The 16674-nt window shown below is 39.2% G+C and overlaps 1 protein-coding gene across 1 annotated transcript in view; it reads right to left on the bottom strand.

Moving 5' to 3' along the window:
* Window positions 1–10238: 10238 nt before the first annotated feature.
* Window positions 10239–16674, bottom strand: part of LOC134496980 (vomeronasal type-2 receptor 26-like) — a 44349-nt gene continuing 37913 nt past the window's right edge. The window contains exons 5-6 of the mRNA XM_063302695.1: window positions 13227–13353; window positions 10239–11152 (exon numbers count right to left, since the gene is read on the bottom strand). Of these exons, the coding sequence (XP_063158765.1) occupies window positions 10239–11152; window positions 13227–13353 (1041 nt within the window). The remainder of the gene's footprint in view (window positions 11153–13226; window positions 13354–16674) is intronic.

Raw genomic sequence — 16674 nt, 5'->3', positions numbered from 1 at the left:
GCATTAAGAAAGAACTATAAGGTATGTAAGTCTTTGAAAACTGGATAGATTTTTGTTCCATTTTGTTTTTCTATGAAATCCAAATTGGTACAAGAAAACTTTCCTTTTACACACTAAAGCTTTGTGTAACATCCATTTCTTTAATGTTTGATTCAGATCTATCATTTAACAAATTTATTTTATTTTGTGAGAGCTGGCAAAGTATACATGTATAAGTAGAGGAAAAAGGAAGATGAAGCAGCAATGCTGGTGAAAATGTCTTGGGACTTTTTGGCTCAATATGAGCATAGATATGAACCCCATTGCCTCATTCTCTCACCTAAAAATAATCATATGGTTTCTTTGACCAAGTTTTCCTTGGTACATCTATCCTTTTACATAACCATGTACCTCTTATTGAATGGAAAAATGTTATCTTCTATTTGAGACAATTTGCCAAAAAAACCTAGGTACTCTTTCATAAATGTCCCCATCCTTCCATTCATACACATACCTTACAAGGCACCCAAGGGGTCACCCATTGGAATGGTTACCTAGATGGCCTGGACATATATAAATGGGGTATATGAAGTCCTGTGTATCTGAACATAACTGCTCTGTGGGAGTTTGGATCTAAGAGAGCTCATAAAATGGTGAAATGGTATCTATCCACAAGCCAAAATGTAACTGGGCCATACCTGGTTAAACCTCTTTGGCCATATAATAGCATCCTCATCAATGGTGAACATTACATCATGGGAATCCATGGGGTTTATCCTTCCAACTCTGACTTTTAGAAAAGAGAGGTTAGGAAATGTGATCCAATTGATAATGTCAAATCCAGTCTCTAATTCTCCCTTTTGGTTGAAATATTTTTTTTGCCCAGCAGTATTATTGAATGAGATACTTCTCATAAAATGGTTGAGCTAAATTTGGAAACATTCAAGTGAAGAGAGACATATCAGTTATTGTTGATGTTTTCCTACTAACGATTAAGACTGCTATTGTACCTAATCATTTTGGCTGGGTGAAGAGGTTGTATTTGATTGTCTCCATTCACGTGCTTGATGCAAATCACCTGGGGGGAGGAAACCTGCCCGGACTTGTTCTTACTTCCGCTTTTTACTCTCTGCCGATATGTAGCAAGCCAGGCTTGCTCTCAATGAGAGCTAAGTCCTTTAAATAAGTTTTGCTTTTGTTTTGCTTTTTGTAAATAAATTATTTTTATAGAAATGCCTGGTGTGTGACTTTTCTGATCTCTCCTGGGCTAAAGGCTTTCCCAGCATTCTGCCAACAGGTTATGGGCCAAGTGAGCAACCCAGTAAAACCAAGAGAGATCAGCTCCACACCTCATGCACAATTTAAAGGCAGGTAGCAAAGACCTGTGAAGATTTTCTTTGGAGCCACCTGGAGATTTTCCAGCAACTGCCAATCTACAGGACAAAGAAGCCAGCTGAGGTGACTTGCAAAAGAAGGAAGAAGCCATGGCTACCTCCCAGCCCTCAGCGATGCCTCTGGAGCACCTATCAGAGACCAACTATTTGAATTGGGCCCTGAAGATGGAGATGTATCTTCACAGAGAGAATCTTTGGCTGCCAATTGGTGAGCAACCCCCCCAAAATCCCAGTGCTGAATGGCTGAGACAGGAGGAGTGGGCTAGAGCCACCATTATCTTGGGAGTTGAGGACAATCAGCTAGTCCACGTGCGAGGCATGCAGTCTGCAAAGCAACTTTGGGACGCTTTGAGAGACTTATATGTAAAGGCAACAGTAGGGAGTAAAGTTACCCTGACGAAAAAGCTGTACAGAGCCTACCTTGCAGAAGGAGATAGCCTTCCTGAGCACCTGCATTATATTCAGCAGCTGTTTGTTGAGTTGCAGGAGAGAGGAATGGAATTTACACCTCTCACAAAATCCTATATCCTCCTGTCCTCACTGAATGAAACGTGGGACACACTGATTTGTACCCTGGAGGCTATGCCTGAAGCAGACCTCACCCCATCGTATGTTACACAGCGCTTACTCGCTGAATGGAAGAAGAGAGAGGAAAGATCCCCTCCCCCATCTCTTCTGGAAAGCTGAAAAACCAGAAAATGAGGGAAAAGAAGGGAAAGGAACCTGAGGCCACAGCGCTAGCCAGCCAGTGATGCTTCACTTGTGGTTCAGCTGGACATTTGCAAAGAGACTCTGCCATGAGACCCAAGACTAGAAAGACAGAGAAGAAGAACACAAGGGCAACACAGAAGAAGGCTCTTCAGACAACCCAAATTGCACAGGTTGCTGAGAAGGGTAATTTTGATGTATGGGTGTTAGATTCTGGGGCCAATTGTCATTTGTGTAATTGTAAAAGCTCTTTTGTGTCACTGTCTAAAACTGAAAGTAAAAAGTGTATCTTTGGCTGATGGGTCTGTGACCAAAATTATGGGACAAGGTGACTTGTATTTATCCTGCTTAGGAGAAACTGTAAAAGGTGTGTTGTATGTGCCAAATCTACAATCAAACCTTTTATCTGTGGCACAATTGGCTGCAACAGGGTATATCATAACATTTAAGAAAAATGGTTGTGAGATACGAAAAAATGGGAAATTGTGTGCTACTGGTATGTTAAAAGACTCCTTGTACATTGTGCAAAATGCAAGGAAGCCAAGCTGCAAGGCTGCAGTTGGCAACACGCCATATCATGACCAATGTGTACATCTGATGCACAGGAGATTTGGTCATGCTAATTTCAAGTATATAGCACAAATGCCACAGCTGTGTGCTGACCTGAAGATAAAACCCTGTGATAAATACTTAGACTGTGTAGTTTGCAAAGAATGCAAAACACTAAAAGCTCCTGTGAGTAAGCACAGTGACAGAGTTACAACTAGACCTTTGGAAATTGTACACTCTGACATTATTGGTCCTTTTGCTCCAAGTCTTGGACAAGCAAGGTATGCAATGACCATCATTGATGATTTCTCAAGATACACATTTATCTACATCTTAAAACATAAAGATGAGGCATTTGAGAAATTTAAAAGTTTTGTGACGTGGGCAAATGGAAAATTCCCTAGGCCTGTATCTGCACTCCAATGTGATAGAGGAGGAGAATACCTTTCTCACAAATTCAGAAGGTTCCTAGTGGAAAAGGGGATAGAACAAATTCTTTCTAACCCTTACACCCCTCAGCAAAATGGTGTTGCTGAAAGAAAGGGCAGAACCTTGCAAAATGCGATGGAATGCATGTTAAAAGATTCACAATTATGTTTTAAGTACTGGGGAGACGCTTTATCGACTGCTTGTTATGTACAGAACAGGTTGTATAACTCTGTGATTCAGGACACTCCATTCCATTTGTTTTATGGTGTGAAACCAAAGGTAAGCCATCTTAGAGTGTTTGGTAGCACTGCATGGGTTCACATTCCAAAACAGCAGAGAAGGAAAGGAGGCCCCACAACAAAGAAAGCCATCTTTGTTGGCTATGAACACAGCCAGAGGAGCTACAGGTTCATAATGGGAGAGAAATTAATAATTAGCAAAAGCGCTTCTTTTGCTGAACAAAACTGGGGGAGATTAAATTCTAGCTCTCCAGTTGAACTGACCACCACAAGAGAACAGCAAGGACTTGCTGATGGTGATCTTTTGCCTGATGAGGACATTAAACCAGAAAAGCAAACTGAAGATCTATCTCATGAGACAGATGCTTCTCAGGAAAGTGATAGGAGTCAAAATTTAAGCCCTGTATTACCTCGCAGATCTCAGAGGAGTAATAAAGGCGTTCCTCCATCACGTTTTCAGGCTGAAACAGTAAAGGCTTTTCACATATTCACAGAACCTGAGTCTTTAGAACAAGTGAATGCTTTACCACCTGAGATTGCACAAAATTGGCATTCTGCCATGCAACAGGAATTAGCATCCTTGAAAGAAAATAAAACATGGAAACTGGTAAATCTACCTCCCAATGAACGCTGTCTGGGTTGTAGGTGGGTTTTCAAACTGAAAAGGGATGCTGATGGCAAAATCCAAAAATATAAAGCAAGGTTGGTTGCAAAAGGGTTCACTCAAAGGAAAGATTTAGACTTTGACAAGACTTTTACACCAGTTACTAAAGGTGAATCAATTAGATTACTGTTAAAAGTTGCTGCACTGAAAGGAATATCAGTTAACCACTATGACATTCAAACTGCATTTCTCTATGGTGATTTAGATCACAAATTATACATGCAGCAACCCCCTGGCTATGAAAAAGGGGAGAATCTAGTCTGTGAACTGCAGAAGTCAATCTATGGGTTAAAACAAGCTGCTAGATCCTGGAACCAAAAAGTAGATGAAAAACTGCAGAATTTTGGTTTTGAAAAAGGAAGAGCAGATCCCTGTGTATATATGAAGAAGGACAAACAAGGCTGTATGTATCTGTGCATTTATGTTGATGATTTGCTGCTGTTCACATCAACAGAAAAACAAAGGCTTGATTTTGAAGCCTGCATGAAAAGCCATTTCACATTAAAAAGCCTTGGAATATAACAACCTAGGTTTGGAAAAACACAGGAAGAAGAATGGTAGCTTTCTGTTAACCAAAGGGGAGATAATGGTAAATTAATGTGAATGGAAAGACATATAAAGTTGTCAGAGAAGATTGGTTTGCATCTTAATCTATAGTGTAAAAAGGGGAGTGTTGATGTTTTCCTACTAATGATTAAGACTGCTATTGTACCTAATCATTTTGGCGGGGTGAAGAAGTTGTATTCTCAGAAAGCTACTTATGATACCATGTTGACCTCATCAACTGTCTCCCATTGGTTTTTCTCTTTCGTATTGCTTCTGTTTAAGTCTTAATAATTCCATTTTTCAGAATTTTCCAAACCTCCTGCACAGGTTTTTCCCTTCAGGAAAAGATTCCCAGTAGTTAGCTACTCAAATAGCATTGCTGAGTTGGTCGAAATGGGACTTGAAATGTACAAGGTGGCAATGAGTAGCAATCTTAATGCAGTAGTAGTTTATGGTGAAATTGAGATAATCATAGCTTTGAGACTCGCCAGCAATTTCTTCCATTTCCTTCCTTCCTTCCTTCCTTCCTTCCTTCCTTCCTTCCTTTCTTTCTTTCTTTATCTCAAATTTATATGGCTGCCCAACTCACACACTGAGTCTGGGCAGCTTACAGAATTAAAAACCAAGAAAACAAGAAAAAAAAAAAAAACACCTCCCCACCCACCCCCTTATTCTTGTCTAGTAGAGTTAATGGGAAATATAGTGTTATTGTATATTTTCTCTTTAAATATTCCTTCTACACCATAGTCCTGACAATATTCTACCATTTTAGCAATTGTTTCCCTTAAGTAAGAAGTAAAATGACAGGATTAATCCTTAGGAAGGCCTAGAACATCCATTAATCCTCTAACCTGCCTCCCTCCCTTCCTCCCTCCCTCCCTCCCTCCCTCCCTCCCAACAACAACAACAAAACCCAGAATAATTGAAGTCCAAATGCCAGGCCATGAATACTCCCATAATAGATTGTTACCTACTTGGTGTATGCTCCATAGAAACATCATGCCTGTGGTATCTTGTACAGGGACAGGATGGTAGCCATGTGTAGACACACTTCAGAAGTCGGTCCTCCAATGACTGCTATTGGTCTGTTCTGCATGTCGCAGTTATAGTTGGGGGTAAATTGACCCTTTGTAGAGAAGAGTCCCAATGAAGCACGGTAGGTCCAACTTGGACTGAAGTAGCTATTGTAGACATGGAAACCCAGGGTATGATTCAGTAAAATATGGGCATTTCTATTGATCTCCTTGATGGCAAATTCTAAGGCCAAGATGTGCTGGTAGGTTGGAGTCATGACCCTGGAATGGGAATGATATATTCTGTTATCATGCATTCAGTTAAAACAAAATCTAATAAAATGCTTGCTTTCTGGTGAGTTTGATAATCTATCATTACTTTTTTTTTTCTTTTCTTTTCTTTTAAGTAGCCTGTCACAAGGACAGATTTTATATGCTTTAATAGCTATCAATGCTGAGAATAATTTTCGCCTCAACATTTTTCCAGTGAATATTCCCTCATGTAATAATATTTTCCCTATGTTATAAAAAACTGAATTTTTTTTTGCTGATTTCCAAACGCATACTATTGCAAATTTGAGAATAACAGTCACTAAATTTCGTTTAAAACTTTGCTTGCATCAATTACAATGAGTATATAATAGGATGGTTTCATTTACTCTGACTTTTCTTATCATCGTAGTAAAAACATAGTTCAAATATGCTGACTAATAAATGATCCAATATCATTTTTTAAATAAGGTTTCAAGAGTGTCCTTCATTGCCTCTATGAGTAAACCAGAGAAAAAAATCCTTTGAAGGACAGTAATGCTAGATGCAGTTTTCATACACTTACAGTTTATTTTGGGTTTCTGTGGATTGTTAAGGGAAGGGAAATTGGGAGATGAGTTAATTTCAATAGTGAATCATCAGAAGAAAGTGGAACTGTCTCTTCCTTGTATAAATTAATTTAAAACAAGATTAAAAAAAAACTTGAGAAATACATGCATTTCATGTGGAAACAGAAATCACTGGAGTAGTTCTAAGCCCCCCTTCAGACTGTGCTTGACACAATAAGCAGGTTGCTCTAACACTCAGTTTGCAAAACCATCTCCCATTAGTAATTGCTGATCCTGAAGAACCCATCCAATTCCAGGGAAAGCTGTTACTTACACCATGCAAGAGACTGGCTTTACGCACTGAACATAACATTTAGATCGGTAAATGACCCTTTTTCAATTTGAGGAGATCATGCATATTCTTAGTTCAACCATTCCTTTAACATACTTCTACTTTAGGGACATTCCAGCCTCAGAATATCTTATAACATGGCTCACAAATGTGTGTTCTCTTCCCTATTTTCTTTATTTTATTAGTTATTTTTAATACAAATCCATTTGTGTATAATTCTTGATTATTATATATTTAAGGAAAAATGGGGAGGGAACAATTCAAAGCTTTCTTCTCAGCACAGCTGAAGGGTGGTCTCAGCAGAGCTGAGTGAGTGAGGATTATGAAGAAAAACAAGGAGAAAATGTGATGATGTAGGAGGAAGTTCAGGATGATGAAGATGCTATCTACCAGTTATTGAAGCTGAGGCTAATGTGAATGTCAAAACAGGCCTGGCATTTCAAAATACTCTGTTTTCTGGGTGTGTCTTTAAAAACCTTACACAATGTCCTCAAAGAGTTCTTCGGACGGACGTTTTTGGAACTTGATCATCATATAGAAGATGTAGATCTGAGATAGAAAATTCACAACAATGAGGTCTCCTGACTGATATTGCTTGTGAAGGAAAGGCAGAGGGTCACTGATGCTACATTTAACTTTGGAAATATCACATGCCACTTGAGGTAAAATCACTAAAACCAAGATTCTAAGTATCACCATCTTGAATAAAAAGATTGTTTCTAAGCCAACATCATCTTTCATTAAATATATTTCTACTTGTCCTTATGGTTATGGCAAGTCTCCAGGGCAAAGAGGTACAGTTCAAATAATGATGTGTAAATGGATAATTACAGTGGAAAAGTAATCTATTCAGAATCAAAATCCTAGGACACCTCCCCCCCCCCAATGTTTTTCTTATCACAGTAGACATGTCCTCTGGTCTTCCGAAGTGACATGGCAAGAGAGAGACAAGTTGTAATTACCAGCAGCAAGAAAACAATCTTAATGTCTAATGAGAACTTCAGAAAACTTCCCTTCCAGACCATTCTGTAAATGACACAATGGTGGGGTGGACTAGCTTTGAACCTAGTGATCACCACTTAGTATGACATAACCATGACCTACCCACTAGTTTTTCATCTGGATTTGTGTAAGCAAGATTGCTGAAGGTGGGTGAGAAAGAACGGAGCTGTATGGAGCATTGCCTCTCCTGCAAGTCCACACTTCAAAGTTCCTACTTCTCCTGACTTCACTATTTGTATACTCTGAAACATTTTAGTGATCCTTAAGGTCATTTTTGTTGGATCCCACTACCATAAGTAACAAAAAGAAAATACAGTATTGCACCTGGAAGAGCTATGGCAAGGTAAAGGTAAAGGTTTCCCTCGACGTAAAGTCCAGTTGTGTCCGACTCTAGGGGGCGGTGCTCATCTCCGTTTCTAAGCCTTAGAGCCAGCGTTGTCCGTAGACACTTCCGGGTCATGTGGCCAGCATGACGACACGGAATGCCGTTACCTTCCCGCCGAAGCGGTACCTATTGATCTACTCACATTTGCACGTTTTCGAACTGCTAGGTGAGCAGGAGCTGGGACTAGCAACGGGAGCTCACCCCGCTGCACGGTTTTGAACCGCCGACCTTCCGATCGGCAGCTCAGCGGTTTAACCCACAGCGCCACTGCGTCCCTTGCTATGGCAAACACATTGTTTAATAAGTTGATCAAAATGATTAGCCAGTTACCTTGTCAACTTCAGATAATCCATTCCAGCAGAATCCAGACATGAAATGAATGTCTGAAAACCCCAAAGGTGGTAGAGCCTCTTTGGAGAAGAGGAAGATGAAGATGATCTTTCACACAAATGGATAATACTCAAGTATGCATCACTGCCACCAGTTGTGATATTCAGGAAGGCCCAATCAACCATGACTGCTGCATAGCTGTACACAGACCTCCAGTTACAGTGCCTGGGTTCTAATCCTTGAAAATTCAAGTGATTTTACCTCTCAGTGAGTGGCAGTCACTCTCTCTCAGCCCAACTCACCTCACAGGGTTGTTGTTGCACAGGGGAAAATAGGAGGAGGAAAGCATATTATGTATGTTCGCTGCCTTGAGTTATTTATGAAAATAATAAAGGCAGGATAAAAATAAAATAAATAAGTAAAATTAAAATAAATAAATAAATAAATGTGACTCCTGATGACAATCCATCAAATCTTCAAGCAGGTTGGAAAATGCTTTGAAAATACCTGATTCGATTTGTTGCTCAGAAGCCACTGCTTCCTGTCTGATCCGATCTGCTTCAATTGGGTGATTCATGGAATTATAAAATCAGAACTTCAGTTCTGGCAGGACTTCTTTGTTCATGAAAACATCCTTCTAGAATTCACAAAGACTAAACGTGCTGGTTTATGACCACAATAACATTTGATTTGGATTTGAAAAAATCTATTAATCTTCAGAAGTTGTGAGATATTAGCAGTGGAGATCCCTTCCCTTCCCACCTCAAATTACACTGGTACACTGAAGAAAACTATACTCATTAGCTCACCATTTGTATCTTATAAATGATCTCTTCTCCCCAGACCTCCAATCAAACCAAACCAACTAGATATATCAAATTCATTTTCCCAGTTTTCATATATATATATATATATATATTGATTTATCTCCCTATAAGCTTGTACATTACTTATCACACACAAACACACATATAGATATAGAGATATATAGATATAATCAAACAAACAAGATAGAATTAGGCCTCCAATTTGTTTTAGCTTAGATAATGAGGACAAGTGCCTAATTCTCTTTGGTGTGATTTATACAAAGAACAATGGTTCATTCTTGGATATTCCTCCCTCCAAAATTAAACACTTTTCATCTCTGCTCTAAAGTTCTCAGAAAAGAGAGATGTACACTTTGAAGATTATGCAAACCTTCTATTGACTTGGCTTTCTGAATTTTAGCCACCAGAAGGCATTTGGCCTAACATAGTTTGTTAATGTTTTCAAATGGGCCTCGAGGAGAGGAGAGGAATCTCCATTCCTAACATCTCACAAACTCTGAAGAAACTTCCCTACCTCTTTCCCATTCCAGAAACAATCATGACAAGGGTAAGAAAGTGCTGCCCTAATTAGGAAATCTCAAAATGAATCTTCATGAGAAGGCCCACAAATTGCTCAAAAACCAATAAATGGATAGACCATGTGAGGGAAGCATTGACCAAAATAAAACTCAACAGAATCTTAATGAAGCAAAATAAACATGGGGGACAGGGGAGGTTACATTGCATTTCTCAACATTCAAGAGTCTATCCTTAGCATGTAAATCATGGACTTGATTATATTTCAATATTTAATATTTATTTATTTAGCATAATGTTGTATCAACTATCTATACAACTCTAGGTGGGGCAGATCATAAAACCTTAAAAATAGAAGCAGCTTTCCAATTCCTAAAATCACAGTTGCAGTGGTAGCAGTTGCAACTGATAATTGGCAAAAGGCTGTAACTCTTATATTTGGTGTCTTACTGCTCTTACATGGCTAAATTAAAAGAAGGCGATACAATTATAGATCATTCATTTTTTTTCTTTGTCTTAGTTGCTGCTTGCTATTCAGTCCAGGCCTCAGTATAATGATATAGCATTTAGGGAAAAAGATGCATACAAGGAGCCCCCCACTGGACGTTATGATCGAGAAGATCTCCACAGCCACCATATATTTGCCCCCAGTGGTCAGATAGCTAGGAACAAAGGAGAGCCAAACACAGCAAAAAATCAACATGCTGAAGGTGATAAATTTGGCTTCATTGAAAGTGTCCGGTAGGTTCCGGGCAAAGAAAGCTACTGTGAAGCTTACAAGGGCTAGGAAACCCATAAAGCCCAGGACACAGTAGAACATGACAAACGAGCCTTCATTACATTCCAGAACAATTTGTTCTGCCATTAGGTGCATGTTGAAGTCAGGGAATGGAGGAAAGGTCAACAGCCAGACGGTACAAAGAATGATTTGAATGAAGGAGCAGAAAAGGATGATGGAAATAGCCAATCTCTTCCCCATCCATTTCCTCACCACAGACTTTGGTTTGGTGGCCATGAAAGCTAAAATCACAATGATGGTTTTTGCTAACACGCATGATACAGCTACAGTAAATATTATGCCAAAAGCACTTTGTCGGAGGAGACATGACATTTTATTGGGTTTGCCAATAAATAGTAAAGCACAAAGGAATGAAAGCAGGAGGGAAATGAGAAGGATGTAGGTGAGGTTTTGGTTGTTGGCCTTGACAATGGGAGTGTCCTGGTACTTAATGAAGATGCCCAGAACCAACAATAGGATAAATGAGGAGAAGAGAGAAGAAATAGCCAAGAAGGTCCCCAATGTTTCCTCATGTGTCAGGAATGTTACAGCTTTTGGAAGGCATGAATTCTGACCCTTGTTTGGATACTGATCTTCTGTACATGGAAAACATTCATCCATATCTAGGAAAAACAATCAGGTTAGGAAGATGGTCGCACTGAAATTAAACTGAAAAAAAATCAGAATGGAACATGACAATGTGATCAAGGTTTAGAAAAACTAGGAGATATTTTCAGGAGAGTTTCAGTCACACATGGCTCCCATTTATTAGCTACATTAATGAAGACTTTCCTAATAGATTCTTCTCATTTGTAGAATGGATGGGGGTATGACAAAAATACTTGATCAGCATGTTTTATCTTTCCATACCATTACAAATATGTTCACATATCCATAAATTCATACATGCACACACATACCCATTTACTATTCTTTTTTCCTCTTCTTTTGTTTGGTTACATTTTGGGTTCCTTTGCATTTCAAATCTACCTAGTGATTTTCATTTTCTAGAAATATAGCATTTACAAAATTTCATATTAAGGAGCAGTCAAAGCCCATACTTAGAAACGCTGAAGAATATTCCATTTGGCCTGCTGTTTTAGACCCAGCACTTGATGGCACCTTCCTGAGCTTTGCTGACTTTTTAAAAAGTGAAACATGACAGGCCTAGTTAGAACTTTGATGGGGGCCCACCAGGAAATCCCAAAGTTATTGTCTAGACTGTGAAGTAAAAAACAAAACAAAACTTGACATTCAGAGAGATATTTAAGCACTACCATATTCTTGCAAATTGTTATGCTCCTATTTGATGAGTCAGACTCTAAACTGGAGGAGCAGGGCTTTAGACGTTCTCACATTGCACTCAGGAGCCAGCACCTTCTGTGATATTTACAGAGGCAGCTCAGAAAAAGCAGGACCTGTTGGATGATGGTGAGCCTGCAGGTCTGTATCAGTCAGATAATCACAAAGCTATAGCAGGAGCACAGGATCAGGATGAGTCACCTGTACCTCTACCCTTGCAAATGCAGAATATTAGAGTAGAACAAAGATGTTAAGTGAGGCTTCTCCAAAGAAAGAGACTGGATTCAGGAAAATAAGCATGCCTAAGTCAGAATTATAGAATAAAGTCTTAGGAGTCAGGTTCTGTTGACAAATAATTTCATCCCCAAGCATCATCTCCTGAACATGTGCTGTTCTGGATCCCCTGACTGGCCTCTGGACTGGTATAAGATACTCTCATTTCTGATTCTGGGATATTCTGCTTGTCTGAACAGTACTTTGGCTGCTGAAAGAAGGTTGCTGGTTTCTTCTGAGTTCTTGCATTTGTCCATTGCTGTGAGTGTGCCATAAAGATTTGTTATCTCAGTCTGATCTCTTGAATGTGTAATTGGTTGCATAGAGCACTAATAAAGCAGTATGGGCATGCCTTTCAAGTTACGTTTTACCAGGAGTAAAACAAGTATTGCTCAAGCATGAACAAGTATGATCCACTGAGAGGTATTTTACTTTGTAGAAACTGACATTTTCTCCAGTTTCTCTTTTCACAGAAAAAATAAATTCTGAATGGCTATCCCCTTTTTAAAGCAAATATGCTTCTGAGATGGTAAAGGAAGGACTTCTATACATATTTATCTCGAATTCCATTGTATTATTTTTATCATCAATCACTTGACATAATTCAATTTAGAAATATCAAATATGGCTGTGCAGAGCATAGGATTAGATTTCCAAAAGTGGCTTTGGATGTGCAGAAGCAGAAAAATATCTCCTCTCTCTGTCTGTCTATCCGTTCAGTCATGTCTACATCATCCGAAAGCACCGTCTTTTCCTGGGACGACTTCACAGCTTGAAGAAGTTGCAGATGGGTGTTATGTTGGTGCTCATGGGCATTCTGAAGCAGTTGTTTCGACCTGATATGTGTCCCTGCACAGCCTGAATCTCAAATATCTCAGCATCCCAACATTGCCATTATGTGAGCCACCCAGAGAACATACATACATAAATAAATAAATAAATAAATAAACCTATTTTTGCTATGTGAGAAAATAGTGTTAAGATCTGTAGTCATATCAGATTATACTCTTTCATTCCAACTATCAACTGGGAAGCATAATTTGGCTGCAGAGAAATGAATATCTACACCACCTGATATGAGTATATCTGCAGACTCTGCAATACTCATCTTTCACCACTCACCTATCAGATTGGAAATCTTCCCTTCTGGACAGCGAAGACAATCATAACAGCAAAATGGCTTCCCTTCTACTTTGGTCTTGGCATAACCCAAATGGCAATAGTTGTTACACAGAGAAAGTGGCCGGACCTGTACATAAAGGAAAGAAAAATGTGTGTGTGTGTGTGTGTGTGTGTGTGTTTCCCCCCCAAGGCTGTGTGGTAATAGGTATTCTCTGTTGAGGATTCCACTCTGTATCAGGTTTGGTAAGAGGTCTTGTGAGTAATGCCAATGAAAAAAAGGCAAGAGGAGGAAAATACAATGGGATGTACAGAGCTACCACTCACAGGCTTTGCCATGCATTTTAAATGATTTTAAGGTAAAAACCTTGTGGAATTAAGGTCATCTTCTGCTGAGCGCATGAATAGGTCCATGTAGTTTTATTGACCGTGCAATGGAGGTAAGTTGCCTCTCTCCTCTTTGTGGAAGTTTGTTCACCTTCCCACAGCACTCAAATTCTCTCATATTTTGCTAACTAACTACTAAGCCAAATCACTTGGCTTGGCTTGTTTTACCAAGTAGGTGAATTTACCAATAGGTAGAAGTATTTATCCTAATTCAAGGATCTATATTAGTTACCATGCATTTCTTCCCTTTTTCAACACTACACAATTATATAAAATCTATAATCAGTAGATGGTTTCACTGGCATATCTTTTACTACTTCAGAGATGAAAAGAGAATAAACACTGCTTGAGCTATTCCAGAGTACACATCAGTTCAGTTCATTTATTACATAAAGGAGGATCACTTCAGTGGGGAGGATGTTCCATAAGCACCTTGAATTGGAGCCAGAAGCAGACTGGCAAACAATGCAGGGGTGTAACATGTGCTCTTCTAGAAACACATGTAGCTACACACACTGTTGCATTTTGCACCAGTTGATGCTTTCAGATAATCTTCAGTCTTCAAAAGGCAGCCTCACCTAAAGTGCATTACAATAGTCTAACCAGAAAGTGACTAGGACATGAGTCACTGTGAGGAGAGCCCCCCAATATAGCTAAACACTGGTAATGTGATCCTGGATTATCCAAACATGCATTTAAACTGACCTGATTAAACTTGCTTGGCCAAATGATGGCTTCCTCATAGATCCTTAAAATGTCCTCTTGGGAAGTCACAGACCCCATTCCACCCACTTTGACTTTCAAAAAGGACTTGTTTGGGAATGTGATCCAGTTGATGACATCAAATCCAGCCTCTAGTTCTCCATTTTGGTTGAAAGATAGTGTTTCTCCTGCAGAATTATTGAAGGAGGTGCTTCTTACAATTCCATTGAGCTACAAAACACACACACACAAAATACCGAGAGAAAGATAAAACCAGAAATAAAGAATGAAGGGGAAAAAGACAATTCATGAGCAACTATAAAATGCTGAAGACCTATCTCCATTTCAGTAATATGGGAACTAAAATTTTATGTGTAGCTTATATGTTAAAGGAGGAGACAAACACCATCTACCATATTGTCACAATCTTCACAGGGATACAAACTTACTTGAATCTGATAATCTGAGTCTGGGAAACAGCTAGGAGAAAGTTTTTTTTTTTTTTTTCCTATTTTTTTCCCCCTTTTTTGCAGAGAGTAAAGGTCTTTCATTGGGAGTCAGAGGAAGGAAGGAAGTTGAAATGGGCTAATGAGCTTACAGGAAGAGAGTGTCTGAAACAGAGAGGATGGCTAGCAAGCAAAGTTCACTTGAGGCAGTTTCAGACTGCTGAAGAAAGTTCCTCCATGACAAAACTTCACCAACAAGGAGAAGGCAGGGAGGAAGACAGCCAGGTATGGGTTCAGGTCTATCCAAAATAAACTTCAAAGTGGGAGAAAAGGATCTGAACATCAAAGCTCTGCTAGCCATGAGAGGTTACCAGGTAAGTTTTAGTTTAAACCCATGATTAACACTATTGGGAATTTAATAATAGTTATAGGCACAGTGATAGACACACCTTGCACCCTCCCTTCCTCTTGCAGAAGGGAAATAGCTAATCTTAGCCTCATAAAGCAATTTAAACTATATCTTAATTTTCATCCTCTTCTCAAGGTAGAAGCAGGAAGAGGGAATACTTAACTTCTTTAACAGTGTGCCGAACTAATTAGCTGAAAGAGTCAAAATCTTGGAGAAATCGGTGATTTTATAATTATTGAACGTTACAGATAAAAGGGGAGAAGAAACCTGAACTGTTTCACCATAAGGCTCTTGTGCATTGTCATTTGATCAATTCTGAAACTCCCCACATCCCCCATAACAAAGCTAAAAGGGGAAAAATAATAAATACCTGTTTAAATGTTTCTAGGCATAGTTTTGATTATGATGATGGTGATGATGATAAAGATGATGATGATGCCATCACCAAAATTATATTTATAGGAAAAATGCAATTGTATAATTAAAATCAGTATGTGTATATGTGTGTGTGTGTGTGTGTGTGTGTGTGTGTGTATTTGTAAGCCACCCAGAGTCACTTTTATAGTGAGATAGGCAGTGTATAAATTTAATAAAAAATGAAAAGAAAAGAAATAGAAGGAGTAGAAAATATCAGGCTCTTTACAGCACCACAGTACTGGAATAGAGTTTCCTATGTGTCAGATATATTGACATAAATGGAGAGAAGGAAACCATATAGGTTTAGGTACTCAGTTAGAATGGTGAATCCTTGTGTCTTGAGCATCTGGAAAGGCATTCTGCTGTTTTCTTGAACTTATCTCTTTTTAAACATCTTATTTAACTGGAGGAGAAATATGCCATGCCCAAAAGCAAAATGATATTGAACTAAATATTTATTTATTTATTTATTTATTTGTCTCTCAAATTTCTCTGCCGCCTCTCTTGCATACAGCGACTCTGGGCAGCTACTTTATTTAGCCATTAGAGGAGGTAAAGACAAATTTACACACGTTACACTTCTTTGTGTCTGTGATGCATTACCTTCCATGGGTGAAGTCTGAGAAGTTCAATCAGTCTTACTTTGCCTGTTCTTGCTCTATGTTTGAAGGTCATTGAATGAGCAACGTGCAATGCCTGTGCCACAATATGGACTGCATTGTAGATGCTATAGCTGTGGCCAGTCATGTCCATTTCAAAAACGGATGCAGGGAGGGTCTCTAGCTTCTCCTCCCCAGTGCATATGGGTTGACTGTCCATGACTGGGTTGGGTTTCCCATCAACCATGGAGCCTGAGAACACACATCCAAATGCCTCCTTCCAGAAAACCCCAATAAAGCCATCTTCTGGGCTGAAATCTGGTTTTCTCGACTGAAGAAATTCCCGAAACCCTGGGACCTCTCTTGAATGAACTGCAAAGGACAGAGCACCATGGAGAAAATCTAGGTCTTCCCCTCTCTGAAAGGGAAGAGATGTGAAGTCCATCTGGGCTGTCATAATCCAGATTTTGCCTTTTCCTTGTAATGGTATC

The sequence above is a fragment of the Candoia aspera genome, chromosome 4, assembly GCF_035149785.1.
Source record: "Candoia aspera isolate rCanAsp1 chromosome 4, rCanAsp1.hap2, whole genome shotgun sequence".
NCBI classification, from domain to species: domain Eukaryota; kingdom Metazoa; phylum Chordata; class Lepidosauria; order Squamata; family Boidae; genus Candoia; species Candoia aspera.
This window is presented reverse-complemented; position numbering and strand designations above follow the sequence as displayed.